The 16,058-nt window shown below is 51.8% G+C and overlaps 1 protein-coding gene across 1 annotated transcript; it reads right to left on the bottom strand.

The window, feature by feature from the left end:
• Positions 1-616: 616 nt before the first annotated feature.
• Positions 617-15,641, bottom strand: Slc7a9 (solute carrier family 7 member 9). The gene is made up of 12 exons (XM_059277006.1): positions 15,552-15,641; positions 12,442-12,589; positions 11,888-12,130; positions 11,388-11,513; positions 10,674-10,773; positions 9,730-9,774; positions 9,090-9,213; positions 8,148-8,251; positions 7,161-7,257; positions 5,911-6,060; positions 3,176-3,350; positions 617-710 (listed from the first exon to the last, which is right to left on the bottom strand). Exons 1-12 carry the CDS (start codon positions 15,639-15,641, stop codon positions 646-648), a joined length of 1,467 nt encoding a protein of 488 aa, XP_059132989.1. The 3' UTR covers positions 617-645.
• Between the last annotated feature and the right edge of the window lie 417 nt (positions 15,642-16,058).

A 16,058-nucleotide genomic window follows, 5' to 3' on the forward strand; every position in this document is an offset into this window, starting at 1 on the left:
TAAGACCCTTAACTCAACAAAATTAAGGATAGCTAAAAATAATAATATTAAATAAATATCTGAATACATGTTTTCATTAAGAAAAACACCAGGAAGTACAGAGACAACTAGCCAAACTAATGGAAACACATGAACTGTGATCCAATAGCTGAGGAGCCCCCATGGAACTGGACTAGGCCCTCTGGATACGTGAGACAGTTGTTTAGCTTGAACTGTTTAGGAGGCCCCCAGACAGTGGGATAAGGACCTGTACCTGGTGCATGAGCCGGCTGTTTGGAACCTAGGGCCTATGCTGAGACACTTTGCTCAGCCTTGGTGCAGGGAGGAGGGGATTAGACCTGCCTCAACCGAATGTACCAGGCTCTGCTGACTCCCCAGGGGAGACCTTGCCTTGGAGGAGGTGGGAATAGGGGAGTGGGTTGGGGGGAAGGATGGGGGGTGGGAGGAGGGAGGAGAGGGGAATCAGTGGTTAATATGTAAAACGAATAGAAAATCTCTTAATAAAAAGAAAAGAAAAAAAAGATTTTAAAGGATTCTAATAACTGGAGAAAAAGAAAAAAAGAAAAACACCAGGAAGAAATAACCACAAATAATTGCTTACAAAAATAAATTGATTGCGGCTTTGGGCTACAAGTGATGGACATTTTACTCTGGGTCCTTCTCTGGTGGGACAACTTCCATCAGCATCTGCAGGTGCTTGGTGACCGGCCCTGGAACGGAAGCCGAGGCATGAGTGCAGCTGGAACAGTGTGGTCACAGGTGACCCTGCAGTAAGGGACAGCTGATGCTCACATTATCAGAACTGCCCTAGCACTGCGTCAGTTTTTCAGTTAGATATTTCCTGCCAGAGACGTGAGAACTCACTGTTTCCTATCCTCCCCGACAGTCACACTACAGGGAACCGTGACTACATTATGTGTGTTTGCAGCTACGCACTAACGAATCTGAAGTGAGCAGGACTACATGTGGTTTAAAATACAGAACACTTTCTTTGTCTTTCATTGCCTTAAGCCACTGCAGTGGTTTTTGTGCTTTGTTTGTTTGAGACAGAGTCTTGCTGTGTAGCCCAGGCTGGCTCCAATCAAAGGCACGGTCCCCCTGCTTCAGCCCCCTGAGAGCTGTGGTTGGAGGTGTTTGCCCTAACAGTTGTAGAGTGAGTAGATCGGTCCTCTAGGTTGCCAGTTATCCTGTCCGGATGAGCAACTACGACTTCACGCTGATGTGCGTGCCTCTCTGCGGGCTTTGCTCTCGGAAGAAGTTAGGGGCTGGTGAGCTCAGGTCAACAGGAAAGAAATTCTCCGTCTTAATTCCTGTACTGCTGAGAGCTAAGTGAGGCACCAGCTTTCACAGCTGAGTAAGTGTGGGCAGAGGGTCTGGCACCACTCACGCTGAAGGTGACCCTCCCCACCTTTGGCTCCACTTGGCTCTCATCCTCCAAGTCCCTGTGTTACGTTATGAGCGTGTGTGTGTGTGTATGTGTCCGTCCACCACGTGTGTGTGTGTGTGTGTGTGTGTGTGTGTGTGTGTGTGTGTCCGTCCACCACATGAAAAGCTTTGAGGAACATTCTACTTAAAAGGCAGGTCTTTCTTTTTTGTTTCTGTTGAAGCAGGGTCTCACGGTGTAGCCCCCACCTCAGCCTCAGTGCTGGGATTGTAGGCTCACGCTAAGCCCAGCTGGAAGAGGGTTTTTACTCACTCACTCAGCACCAAGTGGCTGTAGCATACAGCCTATGCTGGACCCAGGGTTAAACTGCACAGCCCAACCCCTGTCTTTAAGGGACACACCATACAGGGAAGAGACACGCTAGGGTCCCATCGCCACCGAGTGATGCTCAGGAGCCTCGACTTTTGTAAGTGGAGTTTCTTGTGACTGAATCTGCTTTATAGCACAAAGTCACTGGATGTGATACAGACTTTAAAAGTAAGGCACAGCTGAGTTCAGTGACACACCTATAACCCCAGCACGAGGGAGGCTGAGGCAGGAAGACCCAGGGTTGGGGTGCCAGCCTAGGCTACGTAGTGAGACCCTGTCAAAACATAAAACCAGGTATAATGCAGTCTGTTAATGCTGCTTAGCACCCACTTTCTGTTTAAAATTGAGAGAGCTAATGCCACTAGCTTTTTAAAATACTTGTCCAGCGGGGCGTGGTAACCCATGCCTTTGATCCTGGCACTTGGAGGCAGAAGCAGGTGGATCTCTGTGAGTAGGCCAGCCTGGTCTACAGAGTGAGTTCCAGGACAGTTAGGGTTACACAGAAAAACCTGTGTCCAAAAAACAAAACAAAACAAAAAACCCACTTATCTAAACAACTGAAGATCAGGACAGCAGAGACCCGTGGCCTCGGTGTGGGGGTCTCAGACCCTTGTCCCATACCTGCAGAACACAGAGACCCGTGGCCTCGGTGTGGGGGCTCTGGCCCTTGTTCCATACCTGCAGAACACAGAGACCTGTGGCCTTGGTGTGGGGGCTCTGACCCTTGTCCCATGTCTCCTCCTAGCTATCATTTTGGGGCATCTTTGGGCTGTTCCTCTTAGCTGTCTGCCACAGGTCTCTCAAAAGAAAGCAGTGACCAGAGCTGCATTGTGAGATCCTGCCTCAAAACAACAGAAGGTGGTGTTCTGCAAAGACCCCATCTGATGAGATTATGTAGATGCTTCGGAACTACGCCAGCAAGGGTGGTCTTAATGGTAAATCGTTATCAATTAATGTCTATTTTGCAATACACAAGAAATGGCGCTTTCCCTTCCTCATTAGAGGACTTGTTGGGAACAGAGGACACAAAGGTGGATCTGGAGGGTGGTATGCTGGGGAGTCAGTCCTGAAGGGGAGGGTGGTGTGCTGGGGAGTCGGTCCTGAAGGGGAGGGCGGTGTGCTAGTAAGTCGGTCCTGAAGGGGAGGGTGGTGTGCTGGGGAGTCGGTCCTGAAGGGGAGGGTGGTGTGCTGGGGAGTCGGTCCTGAAGGGGAGGGCAGTGTGCTGGGGAGTCGGTCCTGAAGGGGAGGGTGGTGTGCTGGGGAGTCGGTCCTGAAGGGGAGGGTGGTGTGCTGGGGAGTCGGTCCTGAAGGGGAGGGTGGTGTGCTGGGGAGTCGGTCCTGAAGGGGAGGGCGGTGTGCTGGGAGACCTTTGCTGAGTCTGCAGTCCAGGCTTTACCCTCCAGTCCTTCTGTTGATACTTACTGGAGATTCTCTGGGCCCATTCGAACTTGTAGTGGACAAAAAGGAAGTAGAATATAAGTCCACTCAGTATGAATAGTACACAGTAGAGATACTCCCAGGCTGGCTTAGTGATGATCGGGGCCAACACCAAAAGAAGTGATATGAGAATCACGAAGACAGGGATGAAGATGGGCACCTGCAAGAACATCAGCATGTCAGCGTGGCGCCCGCCGCCGCCGCCGCACACGGTCCCTTTGTATGGTATTAGAAATAGTGCAAGTGTGCAAAGTCAGAGCGACTGCCCACCATTTCACCCGTTGTCTTGTCTGCCAGAATATAAAAGGGCGACGCTTCATTTGGACTGTGACGAAAGTGTGCATCTCCAGCAGATTAAGGCTCCCTGCTTTCACCTTCCATCTCCCCTCCTTCCCCTTGCCTTGTCACAGATGGGAGAATTGACGGCTGCAGTGTCTGGCTCTAGCTTTGTGTGACTTTCCTCCATGTTAATCATTCCTGCAGACAGGTCGTTGGAGGTGAAGGGAGGAACACATGCCCTTGACGGGCTTGCTCTGGCTGTTTGGACCCTGCCGTGAGTGTCTCCTCTCTGAAGCCGATGCTCCCCACCTCACTTTAGTGTTCAGACCTTTTCCTAGTGTGAAGCTGGACCTGACCCACCCTGAAGGAGGTGTTTTTAAGTCATCTGTTAGTGTGTTTGATTCTATTTCTCCTGCAGCTCTGTGAACACCCTTGCTGGGAATTAGGCGAGTAGGTTTCCTAGCTGTCAGAGTTGTGAATTCTGGCTTTTAGCAATCCCTTGTCTTTTTTTTTTTTTTAATCTTTGTCTTAAATGATGCTTTGAGTTGAGTTGTTTGTCTGATAAGATCACAACCTATTTCCTATTTATTCATTTGCCTGATGAGGTGGTCTGAAAGAAAATGGCCCCCAAAGGGAGTGGCACTATTAGGAGGTGTGGCCTTGTTAGAGGAAGTGTGTCACTGCAGGGGTGGGCCTTTGAGGGCTCATATATGCTCAAGCCGCACCCAGTGAGACAGTTCACTTCCTGTTGCCTTTGGATCAAGATGTAGGACTCTGAGCTCCAGCACCATGTCTGCCTGCACGCTGCCATGCTCCCCGCCATGATGATAATGGACTGAACCTCTGAAACCGTAAGCCGCCACCTCAACTGTTTTCCTTACAAGAGTTGCTGTGATCATGGTGTCTCTTCACAGAAACAGAAACCCTAACTAAGACACCTGATATTTTCCCTCTCCCCCTCCTCTGTCTGTACCTCCCTCCACCCCAGGGCAAGGTCTCATACAGATGGCTGTATCGCTTGCTGGCCTAATCTCCTCTGTTGCTGATCCTTTGATGGCGTCTGTTCTTCACGGTCAGTGTGGTGGACAGGAGACCTGGGCTTGCGTTCTCCTCCTCTGGGCAGCCCTGCCTTGTCTTCTGGGCAGAGTGGTGAGAAGGTCTGAGGCTGCTGTTGTCTTTTTTTCCCTCTGGAGTAAACTGGGGATGGAGGCAGGGACAGGGAACCAGTGGCTGCCCACGACATCCTTCGAGCTCCCTAACTGTACCAGGAAAGACGTGTGTTGCCTACAGTCCATGTGCTGTTGTCTGGGGAGTGCGGTCCTACCTCCAACCATCCCGCCACCCTGGGGATGTACAGCTTCTAGAAGGGTCTGCCTCACTCTCTTCACCAGGGACTCTCGCTTCTCCCTGCACTGCAGCTCTGGTTCTGTCTGGCCACTCCTTTTCTCTGGAACACTTGTTATCTGAGGTACTTGGCCCTTCTTCCCCAGCTCCTGGCTCCTTGATGTTTCTTTGCCTGTGTGCTCCTTCTTGGTGACACCTGATGTGTCTTGATGCTCAGAGGTAACATGGCCTCCCTGGGGACTTCCTCCCCAGCCGCCCTGCTGCTCTTCTGTACGTCTGTCTCCAGCAGCTGTTGTCTTCCTAGAAAGGAGGCTTTGTGGGGAATTCCTAAGACCCTGGGGGAGAAGGGTGTTACACTGTCCCACTTCCACTGGGGTCCCACCCAGGATGCCCCCCTAGAACATGTGGCCCTGGGTATGGTGCTTCTACCCGCAGTCTGGGGTTGTGGCAATCGCCCATTTTCTCATGTGCATCATCAGATGTTGGCTATGAGACTTTTCCCCTTCGCTATTCCATCACTCTTCCTGTTTTTATTGGGGGTTTTGAAAACTTAGACTGCCACCACAATCTTGTCTGCTGGAGACGCTAAGTGAATCCTAGATGTGAGGTGGTAAACAGCTGAGATGCACCAAGACCCTGAGACAGTTCTAAGCAGCAGAGCCTACAGCTAATCGAGCCCCCTTACCTGCTCCTGGCTACTGCAGCCCTCCCTGTCTTCTTAGAGCTGTGCTTATCCATTTCCAGAAGCATAAAGGAACATGGCTGTTCCTCATGTGTGTAGGCATGGATCAGCCATGTGGATGTAAGGGGACCCAAGCACACTGCATGTACACAGGCTGGGGCCAGGGCTGGTTCCAGTGGCCCCATCAGTGTGTAAGCATGTTGGAGAGCCAGGACCTGACAGAATTGGGTAGAGGTGGGATGAGATGCGCTCTACAGCCTGATGTGTGAGTGCACCAGTGGCTACGTGGATCATAAGCCATCCTTTGACATGAGCAGGATGCTCAATGGTAGAGCAGTCAGAATGGCATTAAAATGGCTGCCTTCCATTTTCCCCCAGAAACCAAAGCTGCTGTGACATTCAGACACAGACTTACCTTGATGGGCCTTTCCAGGTCTTTCCTTGTGAATCTCATCACAATGAGTCCTAGGATTGTCATCCCGTAAAACAGCCATGCAGCAAAACTAAAATAATTGACTAGGGAGTTGATGTCACCGGGGATGATGTAAATGGTGGCTATGATACCCTAGGAGGAAGAAGAGTGACATTTCAGGTCACCGGTGCACACCAACATTGTCCTTGTCCTCACAGAAGGCTGAAGCAGTAGCTCCCCTGCATGTGGCCTTCCTCTGCCCCCACCAGGCAAGCCCAGCCCCTTCCTCTGCCCCCACCAGGCAAGCCCAGCCCCTTCCTCTGCCCCCACCAGGCAAGCCCAGCCCCTTGCTCTGCCCCCACCAGGCAAGCCCAGCCCCTTGCTCTGCCCCCACCAGGCAAGCCCAGCCCCTTCCTCTGCCCCCCACCAGGCAAGCCCAGCCCCTTCCTCTGCCCCCCACCAGGCAAGCCCAGCCTGCCTGACTGATGGTTGTTCCAAAGGCTCTACAGGAAGAGCTTGGACAACTTTTAAGTCTATGAAGTTGTGCCCTTGCATATGTACGCTCTCTCTCTCACACACACGTGCATGCATGCATGTGTGCACACACAGTCTTTCTCTGTAGCCTAGGCTGGCCTGAAACTTGTGAGCTTCCTGCCTCAGCCTCCTGAATGCTGAGATTACAGATATAGACCACCATGTCTGACCTAAAGTCATGATTTTAAGCAAGAAGAAACAGACCACACACACACACACACACACACACACACACACACACACATATACATTTTGTGCACCAGTTTTATAAGGATGACTTTAACTTGGGGAGAGTTTTCACTATGGATAAGCACCTAATAAAATTCAGGTCTGGTTGTGACGGCATTTGTGGCCTGGCCCCAGACCAGGGATCCTAGTTTCTGGGACTGTTTGCTCATCTTTAGAGTGAGTGGGGAAATGGACGTGAGTGTAGTCCTCTGGTTCTGAGAAACCACAGCCAAGTTAACAGGCTGCAATCAGAGGCCGTCAGCCACTGTGAAGTACCTTATTCCCCACCCAGGAGCTACAGGCCTTCCTATCATTTGCCTCCCAACAGTAAGTACATATGTGTAAGAGGCAGGGCACATAAGCTTGTTAGAGCCCGGGCTGTGTCGGGGAATGAGGAAGCTTGGCTCGCTCAGAAAGTCCTGGCACAAGTCTGCCCCTCTCCTGCAGAGACCAGCTTTCTAGCTCGTGCCGTCAGGAAGCCTCGTACTTACATAGAATATGAGGGCAGGGGCAGGCGTGAGGCGCTTGACACTGATGTACGAGAGCACTTTAAGCATGTGGCCTTCTCGGCCCGCCACATAGATGAGTCTGGAAGAACAATGCAGGGAAAGACACACACACCTCTGAGGTCACTGGCAAAGACGCGCCAGTGTGTCCTCCCAGGGGCTGGAGGGCCAGGTGTGATGGTTAACTGCACCTGTGAGGGGCTCATCCTGGTACTGTGGAAGTCATGAGGGCGGGGGTGGGGGGGTGGGCATGGTTTGTGAGCAGATACCTGCTTGGCTCCCAAAAGTTAGGCAAGAAGAAAAAAAAAGTATAAACTAGTCCAAGGTGTAGAACCCAGGCCTAGTCCCCGGGGTCCCCATGTTCTAAAGGCACATTAGGCTTTGTTAAGGCACGTGTGGTACACTAGTGAGACCCAGAGAGTGGCAGGCTACACCTGTTCACGTGACTAGCCCCACAGCTGTCCAGAGCTCCACAGAGTTGAGCTGTAACCGAGACTGACGGCTTGTAAGTCTATAGCACCAACATCCGCCCATTTACAGGAAAGCCTGCCAGTCCTGGGTCACGTTTGTGCAACTATTAACATGACAGAATGCCCAGGAAGGATCGTCAAGGGAGAAATGCAACACAGAACGTGCCACATGGAAGCTAAGCCTTGTTCACCTAGTGACGCTCCCTCTGCCTTGTCTTCGAGTGGCAGCATTGCCTGGCTGAGAGCCCAGGCCCACCCCTACACAAGCCATGCCTAACTCCAGTTAGCACAGCTGTCCACCCTTGTCTACCTCACTTGAAGGTTCAACCACATTCCTTATCTAATCTTCAGAGTTTGTACACATATACCCAGCATGCTCTGGGCTCAGCCCCCATGTGGGGTTTAATCTGACAGAGCCCGAAAGATGCAAGGGGGGGTCCCCCTCATTGACTTTATTGTTCCCTGCCCACCCTGAGACAGTGACAAGATGGGGGTACCCTACCTGCCCGCTGTAAAGCAGGTCCCATTAGCAGCACCGATGGTTGAAAAGGCCACAAAAAGTGGGACTACCCAAGATGCTGGATAGAGAACTCGGTCTCCGAAGGTCTGGAGAAAAGCAGAGTGTGGTCCTGAGGGCCTTTGCTGGGCACACACATCCCCATGTCATTTCACTGTGCACAGCCTTTGGGGGCCTCTACTGGAGACACGTCCGAGGGCCCAGTCTCTTGCTGGTGACAGGAGTCTTGCCCACCACTGTCAGTCATCTCACTTCCTGGGCGAATCTTATCATAGACGGTTGTGAGAACTGAACTCAGAACCTCAGGAAGAGCAGTCAGTGCTCTTCAACACTGAGCCATCTCTCCAGCCTGGCTCACCTCATTGTCAAGCTCCACCTCATTTTACCTCACCTGAACATACCTCATTTATCTTACTTCCTGGCCCTAGCTCACCTCACTTACTCCCTGGCCCTGGCTCACCTCGATTCCCTCACTTACTTCCTGGCCCTGGCTCACCTTGATTCCTCACTTCCTGGCCCTGACTCACCTTGATTCCTCACTTCCTGGCCCTGACTCACCTTGATTCCCTCACTTCCTGGCCCTACCTAGTTTTACTTTACTCGCTTGGTGCCCTCACTGGACATGATCTTGCTTTAACCACCAGTCTTGGGGGTCATGGACTTTTCTACCATCCTAGGTGCTCTGGCATCCTCACTCAGCTTCAGTCCCACAGCCCATTACTGAAGTCACCTCCTTTCACTCACTTGTACTAGCCTTGCTCTGTGGACTCTGCCCAGGGTCCTTCCGCCATTGCTACACGCCCCTGGGAGGGAGGCTGAGGCCACTGCATGTTGACAGTCTCCCCACTACCACTGGCCCCCGCCAAGATATGTACTCAGTCTTCCTACTCTGAGTCTCCCTCCTTCCAAAGTGCCCCAGCTACTCACCACAGCCACAGCCTGGGACTGCAGGAGCTCTGTTGGGGTCATCACTGTGAAGTAGGAAATATTCACAAGGATGTAGCACACGGTCACAAGAGGAATCCCAATGACAATGGCCATGGGCAGGTTTCTGAGAGGGACAAAGACACGGGACCCAGAGTCACAACAGAGCATCCTGTGACGCTGAGAAGATGGACATTTGCATCTAGTCCATTTCCTTCCTTCTGTCAGCCCCGCTGACAGCTCTGCTGACAGGAGTCCTAGACGCCCCAGCCAAGACGAGAGACATTTTCTCCAGGCTGGAGAACTGAATGGCTTAAAGCAATATAAGGAATATATGATAAAGGAAGTCAATGTTCTTCCTTCCAACTGTCAGCCATGCTGCTGTGCAGCAAAGACAGACCAGTGGGGTACTGAGCACATAGGGTACTGTGGTTCACTCAGCGTCAGGTGCATTGCCAGGGTAGAGCACTTGCCCAGCATGCTCAAGGCCCTGGGTTCCATGCCCACAGGGATGGGAGGGGAAGCCACTGAGTGGGAGAGGAGCAGGCGGTAACAGAACAGGAGGAGGCGAGGCTCCACCTGGTGTCCTGCAGAGGGGAAACACACTGGCAGCGCCACGCCCTGCCCCACACAACGCTCTCACCTGTAGGGGTTTCTAAGCTCTTCAGTGATGTAGTTGAGCTGATTCCTGGACAAAGAAAAGTAAGAAGGGTGACGCTGTGACTGGCTACGTGACTTTCTTGGCCTAAGCTTGTGAAGCAATGATACACGTCTACTCATTTTAAGATTTCTACTGTAGTAGCTAAAGGCACAGCTCAGCGTCAGAGTGTCTACAGAGAATCCCCCAGTGAGAGGCTGGGGCTATGGTCAGTGACAGATGCTTTCCTAACATGTGCACAGCCCCGGGTTCGATCCCCAACGTTAAAAACAGAACAAAATAAAATAATGCAAGGAGTGGTAAGCGCTGAAAAGAAGAGGCCATAAAGAGAGCTTTCCCACACCAATGCAGGTCACCTTCTACCCCAAAGGCCCCAGTGGTGACAGGCCTCGCAACTGCCCAGAGCTTGGTGCCTGTCAGGGAGCTAAGTCTTTGCTCTCTGTGGAAATCATGTGAATTTTCAAAAAGATTCAGGATACTTTGAAAAACTGGAAAGAGGTTGAAAGAAGGTGAAACCTATACCAGTGGAGCGTGGGTGGGGGGGTGGGAGGCAGCATCACTGTGACCATGCTTCTGCCTAGAGGGATACACGCACGGTCCATCTAATGTTTGCGGGGCTTCCGTGGTAGGGCAGTGCCTCTATTCGGCTCAGACAGGACTCTCCTGGTAAAGATTCTAAATGGCTTCACCAACTACCCCTCACAGTTCCAGGCTAGGAAAGGGACAAGGGTCTGAACCCCATGATCTCATCCACAGAGTCAGAGGGACATGGAAGGTGAGGATCTGGGCACTTCATATAAAAGAACTGTGAAGGTGAAGTGAAGGGTGCCACTGAGCCCCAGAAAGGAGACAACTTTGCTTTCTATAGCAGCTGAAATGAGAGCATCCTAAAGAAGCCACAGGTACACGGGTTTCTCAGAAGAGCTTACCACCCATCATAGGCCCAGAGTCCATTGTAAAATGCCAGGCTGATGGCACCCACAGAGGTCTGCGCACCCTCAAAAGAATTCTGGAAGTTCTTCGTCTTTCCTGAAATGAAGCCAGACAGTGAATAGTGAATGTCAGCTGGCCAGATTTCAGCTTTATCCCCTTCTCTACCAGAAAGAAGGGGGTGACTCATGACCCCAGCTTATTAAAGGGACTGAAGCTACACGTGGATACTCAGGATACTGAGGCAGGAGCATCTCAAGGTGGAAACAAGCCTGGGCTATATAGTGAATGCCTGTATCAAAAACAAACAAATAAAAACCAACAAACAAACACATAAAACACATGCTGTGGGATGTTCTGTATGCTGTGAAAATGTGTTGCTATGATTGATTGATAAATAAAATGCTGATTGGCCAGTAGCCAGGCAGGAAGTATAGTATAGGTGGGATAAGGAGAGAAGAGAATGCTGGGAAGTGGAAGGCTGAGTGAGGAGACACTGCCAGCCACCGTCATGAGAAGCAAGATGTAAAGTACCAGTAAGCCAAGAGCCATGTGGCAACTTATAGATTAGTAAAAATGGGTTAATTTAAGATATAAGAACTAGACAGCAACGAGCCTGAGCCATTAGGCCAAACAGTTTAAATAATATAAGCGTCTGTGTGTTTGAGTCCCATGCCAGGTGAGGCCTGCTGCCCCATCCTGCTGCAGCTCACCTTGGGCCAGGAAGACCAGTCCGCTGATGATGATGATGGCCACGATCACCAGCTTGGCTGCCGTGAAGACATTCTGAACATAGCTCCCAAGCCTCACGCTCATCGCGTTCACTGTAGTGATAAGCACTGGGGAGGCCCAAGTGGGGTGACATTCTGTATTCATGATTTCCCCAAAGTCCTGGAAATCTCTTTTCTATTCTTCCACCCACCCCCACATCCTCAATGAAGGGATAGAACTAAATGAACTAGCCTCAGCACCTTTAAAGTGCCCACAATATTGACCCTTGAAATCCCGCCCAGTCTCAGACCATGGAGAGGCAGCCAGGCCCGGGACAAGGAAAGCCCCTCCCTGCAGCCCCCACAGGCCTGGGGTTTGCTCAGCACCTGTTGGGATAGCCTGCTGTGCCTCTCTCTGGGGAAGGGGAACCAAAACTAGAGTGCCGGAGCACCAACCATGCACCTTCCCTGCCTTCTTCCGGGGCCTGAGGTTTGGTACTCACAGATGGCGGCAGCAGCCAGGAGTTTCACGACCACGCCAGGAGGCTTGCAGCCCGAGTAAAAGGCTGCACACACATACTCTGAAAAGCTGAGGCAGATGATGGCGAAGGATGAGGGCTTCATGACGATCAGGCTGGTCCAGGAGAATAGGTAGGCAGGGATGGGGCCAAAGGCCTCCATCAGGTAGGGGTACTCACCCCCCGACTTGGTGATCATCGTGCCAAGCTCTGCAAAGCACAAGGCACCTGGAACACAGAGGATGGGACCCCACCCCTGTGAGGCTTCACCCTGCTTCACAGAGCTTTCCTTGTATGGGTGCTCACATTCTGAATCACCCAGTTCTGGCCGCTGGACCTTTAACTGCAGCCAGATTCACCCTTATTTACCACACACCCATTGGAAGGAACCCATCTGGAAATGGTGATGCAAGCCTATAATCCCAACACTTAGGAAGGCTGAAAGTTGGAGCCCATGGGCTCCGAAACAAGATCCTGCGCTTGCATGGCTTGTCTCCACACTGGAAGGGGAGGGGTCACTAAGGAGTCGCCTCTATTACCTAGCGTAGCCAGGATTCCACAGGCTGCCCATATGATGAGGCAGGGCCCCACAGATTCTGTGTTGGCCAGCACAGACTTGGGGGAGATGAAGATCCCGGAGCCGATGATGGTGCCCACAATGATACAGATGCCGCTGAGAAGACCCACCTGCGTGTGCAAGGATGGAGCGAATTCTACCAGCCAGGAGTTCACAGGGCCGGGGGGACTGCTCCCCAAACCCCAGTGTGGCCAGAACAACCCAAACTGGCTCAAGTCCCAGGTGTGTCCACCCTGTGCGGCTGCCATGGGAAACACTAGGCCACTCTCCTTACATCGAGACCTCAGAAGCACCCCATGTTTTGGCTGTACCCCATCACACCCATTTCACGCAGGGGGAATTGAGGCTGAAAGCAAAGCTTAGCCTCATATAAGCACGCATTTAGAAACAGCCTTTAGAAAATGTTTCTAGTTGGTCAGGACAGAAGAGAGTTCTTCAATGGGCATGACGACAGACAGCAGGAATCCCCAGGGAAGCTGAGGCATGACTTTGAGGCCAGCCTAGGCTACATAGTGAAACTCTATTTAAAAAAGGAGAGCTGTGGAACAATCTTTATACACTGTAAATAGGTGTTAATTACTCTCATTGGTTAATTAAAGAGCTGACTGGCCAATAGCTAGACACGTAGAGGTTAGGTGGGTCTTGCAGACAGAAAGAAAGCACAGGAAGAAGGGGGAGTCTCAGGAGTCTTGAGGAGACGCAGGGAAAGGCAAGATGAACTTGCCATGTTGAAAAAAAAAGGACCCACCACACGGTGGAACATAATAAGAACTGTGGGTTCATTTAAGTGTAAGAGCTAGTTAGTAACAAACATAAGCATGTATAATTAATATTAAATCTGTGTGGTTATTTGGGAGCCAGTGGTTCTGACAAAAAACTCCACCTACGAGAAGGGGGGAGGGTTCCACCATCCAGACAAGACTCAAAGATGCAGAGTCCTGGCCAGAAGCACCAGATAAAGCGCAGGGACCTCACTGGAGACCGTGACAGAGCTTCCTATGGTGACGCGGTGCCCCAGCTTCCTAAGAAAAAACGGCTGAAGAAGGCAGCCAGATGGCCCAGGCAGAGGGTCAGGAATTCAAGGCTTGGCTATGTAGTGAGTTTGAAGCTTCCCTACCACAGAAAGAAAGAAAATCTGCACATTTCATTTTGTCTAAATTTAATACCAATTGATGAGTCAAAAGTAAGTAAAATTTAAAAAAAGGAAGGAAAAAGGCTGACTCGGGTCTCTAGTCCACACCACAGCCTAAGGCTCTGCAAACACATGTGGAGAAGGTGAGGAGCAAGATCAGCTTCCCTCCAGCTCCAGGCTGGGGGAGGTGGCCTGGACTCCCTTTCCTTCCTCGCAGAACCAGGGAGCATACCCCTCCCCGGGGTACGGACTTGTCTCATGCCACCTGGAGGCCTCCAGAACCTTCCTCCTCAGAGGGACTGGTAGTGTCCAAATTCGACACCAGGAGCCACTCAGCCACTGGCTGCCCATGTGTGGCCCCTGGGTTTGCTTGCTGTGTGGGGCAGCTCCAGGGTCCCGAGGTCCCAAGAAGAAACTGATGGAATCAGGACGCACACTGAAAGGACACAGTGTCCCTGCTCAAAGCCTGGCTGCTGGGGACAAAGACTCCAGGCTGACTCATGGTTGGGAGAGATAATTCCCCATCAGGCCACAGAACTCCTCCACCTGCCAGGCACAGGGGCCCAGTGGCCCCACCCAGACCTCAGTCCTCCCGTGTTGCCCTTGGAGCCATCTGGAGCTCAGAGCCTATCTTGAGCTGCACTGGGGCCCTGGTTCCTCATCCACGAGCCTATAGGGCCTCCTGGCCCTTCTTGTCTGGCTCCTGCTCTGCCAGTACCTGGGACAGGCACAGAGTGGAGTGTCTAGCTCCAATCTACCTCCACTCCTACCTCAGCCCCACCGTACAGCACCTCAGGGCATTCAGCTGGTCACCCTGTTAGCTCCTCGCTGGAGGCTCAGCCATTCCCTGCAGCACAGCGGAGACAGAAGAGGTCAGCTGTTGGAGAGGCTAGAGTCCTGGGGACCAGCCAGCAGAGGCCTCTCTGACCCTTTCAGAAAAGACTATTGGTCTACAGGCTCCCGGAGCTCAGACATGATTGCTAACACAGAAACACATGCATGGACTTCAAATATATGTAGACATGAACTTCAAAAAGTTTACTAAATTCACTGGTGAATGTGTAGTAGAATATTATTCTGAGGTGTGTTACTTTTGTTCATGTTGCATTTGTTTAACTCTGTGAAGCTGTGTTACTGTGCCTGTCTAAAACACCTGATGGTCTAATAAAGAACTGGCCAATAGCAAGGCAGGAGAAAGGCTAGGTGGGGCTGGCAGGCAGAGAGAAGATATAGAGGGAGAAATCTGGGAGAAGGAGCTGGGGACAAGAGAGGAAGGAGGAGGACACCAGGGGCCAGCCACCCAGCCACCCAGCCACCCAGCCACCCAGCCACCCAGCCACCCAGCCACCCAACTACACAGCAAGCCACAGAGTAAGAATTACAGAAGTTAAGAGAACGGGAAAAGGTAGACGAGTTAATCTCAAGTTAAGGAAAGCTGGCTAGAAACAGCCAAGCTAAGGCTGGGCATTCGGAATTAAGAATAAGCCTCCATGTGTGATTTATTGGGAAGTTGGGTGGCGGGCCTTCCAAAAAGAGCCATAAACAAACAACAGCAGTCAGTGTGCAAGAGACAAGTCCAGATAACTGTTCATTTCTTAATGTACATTACAAAAGCCAGCCAGGGTGCTGGAGGGCCGGCTCTGCAGTGAAGAGTGAGTACTGCTCTTTCGAAGGACCCAAGTTCTGTCCCCAGAACCACATGGTGGCTCACAACTGCCTGTAGTGCACACCTCCAGGATGATCTGACACACAGACAAAAAAAGAAAAAAATCACAGCCTGTCATCCCAGTACGTGGGAGGCTGAGGCAGAAGGATGTGTAGTTCCAGGCCAGCCAGAGCTACATAGCAGCAGGTCTTGGCTCAGTAAACAAACAAGCAAGCAAGCCTGTCCTTCAAGGGCCCAGCACTGGTTGGTCAGCCCCAACCCCACCACTTCCCACCTCCTTCTGGAGACTTGTGGTCTTCGGTTCATTGCTCTGGATGGATTTCTCATCCTCTCTCCGTCTCTTCAAGCTTGTCTCCTCCATCATTCCCCCGTCAGTTCCAGGAGCTGGGAGGAGAGCGTGCGCCTAAGCTGAGTCTGCAAGGGCCAGAGATATGCAAAGGGGACTTCCTCAGGGTCTCTCTTGGACATCTAGGTAGCTGCAACCAGCAAGGAGCTGCTCCCGCTGGGCAGAGCACAGCCCTCGGCCCCTGAGGATACTCTGCTCCGCTCTGGGATGGAAGTCAGGAATGCTGTGGGGACCACCGAGCTTCCCATGCCTCTTCCAGTGTTATTTTGTGTCCGCCTTCCCGCCCCCAGTACATTTAAAACCCTCTACTTCCATGACCCCCGCGTCACTTTTTCAAAACCGAAAAGAGATTGTTCCACATGCCATATGTAATAGCACACACCTGTACTCCCAGCACCGGGGAAGTAAATTCAAGGCCAGCCTGGGCTACCCAGC

The sequence above is a fragment of the Peromyscus eremicus genome, chromosome 1 (genome assembly GCF_949786415.1).
Source record: "Peromyscus eremicus chromosome 1, PerEre_H2_v1, whole genome shotgun sequence".
NCBI lineage: Eukaryota > Metazoa > Chordata > Mammalia > Rodentia > Cricetidae > Peromyscus > Peromyscus eremicus.

Coding starts and splice junctions, on each gene's coding strand:
- Slc7a9 (XM_059277006.1), bottom strand. CDS start 15,641: ATGATGGAGGAGACAAGCTTGAAGAGACGGAGAGAGGATGAGAAATCC. Junction 11,514..11,887: donor CCTGGCTGCTGCCGCCATCT/GTGAGTACCAAA, acceptor GGGCCTCCCCAG/TGCTTATCACTACAGTGAAC. Junction 7,258..8,147: donor ACCTGCTTTACAGCGGGCAG/GTAGGGTACCCC, acceptor TTGTTCTTCCAG/ACTCATCTATGTGGCGGGCC.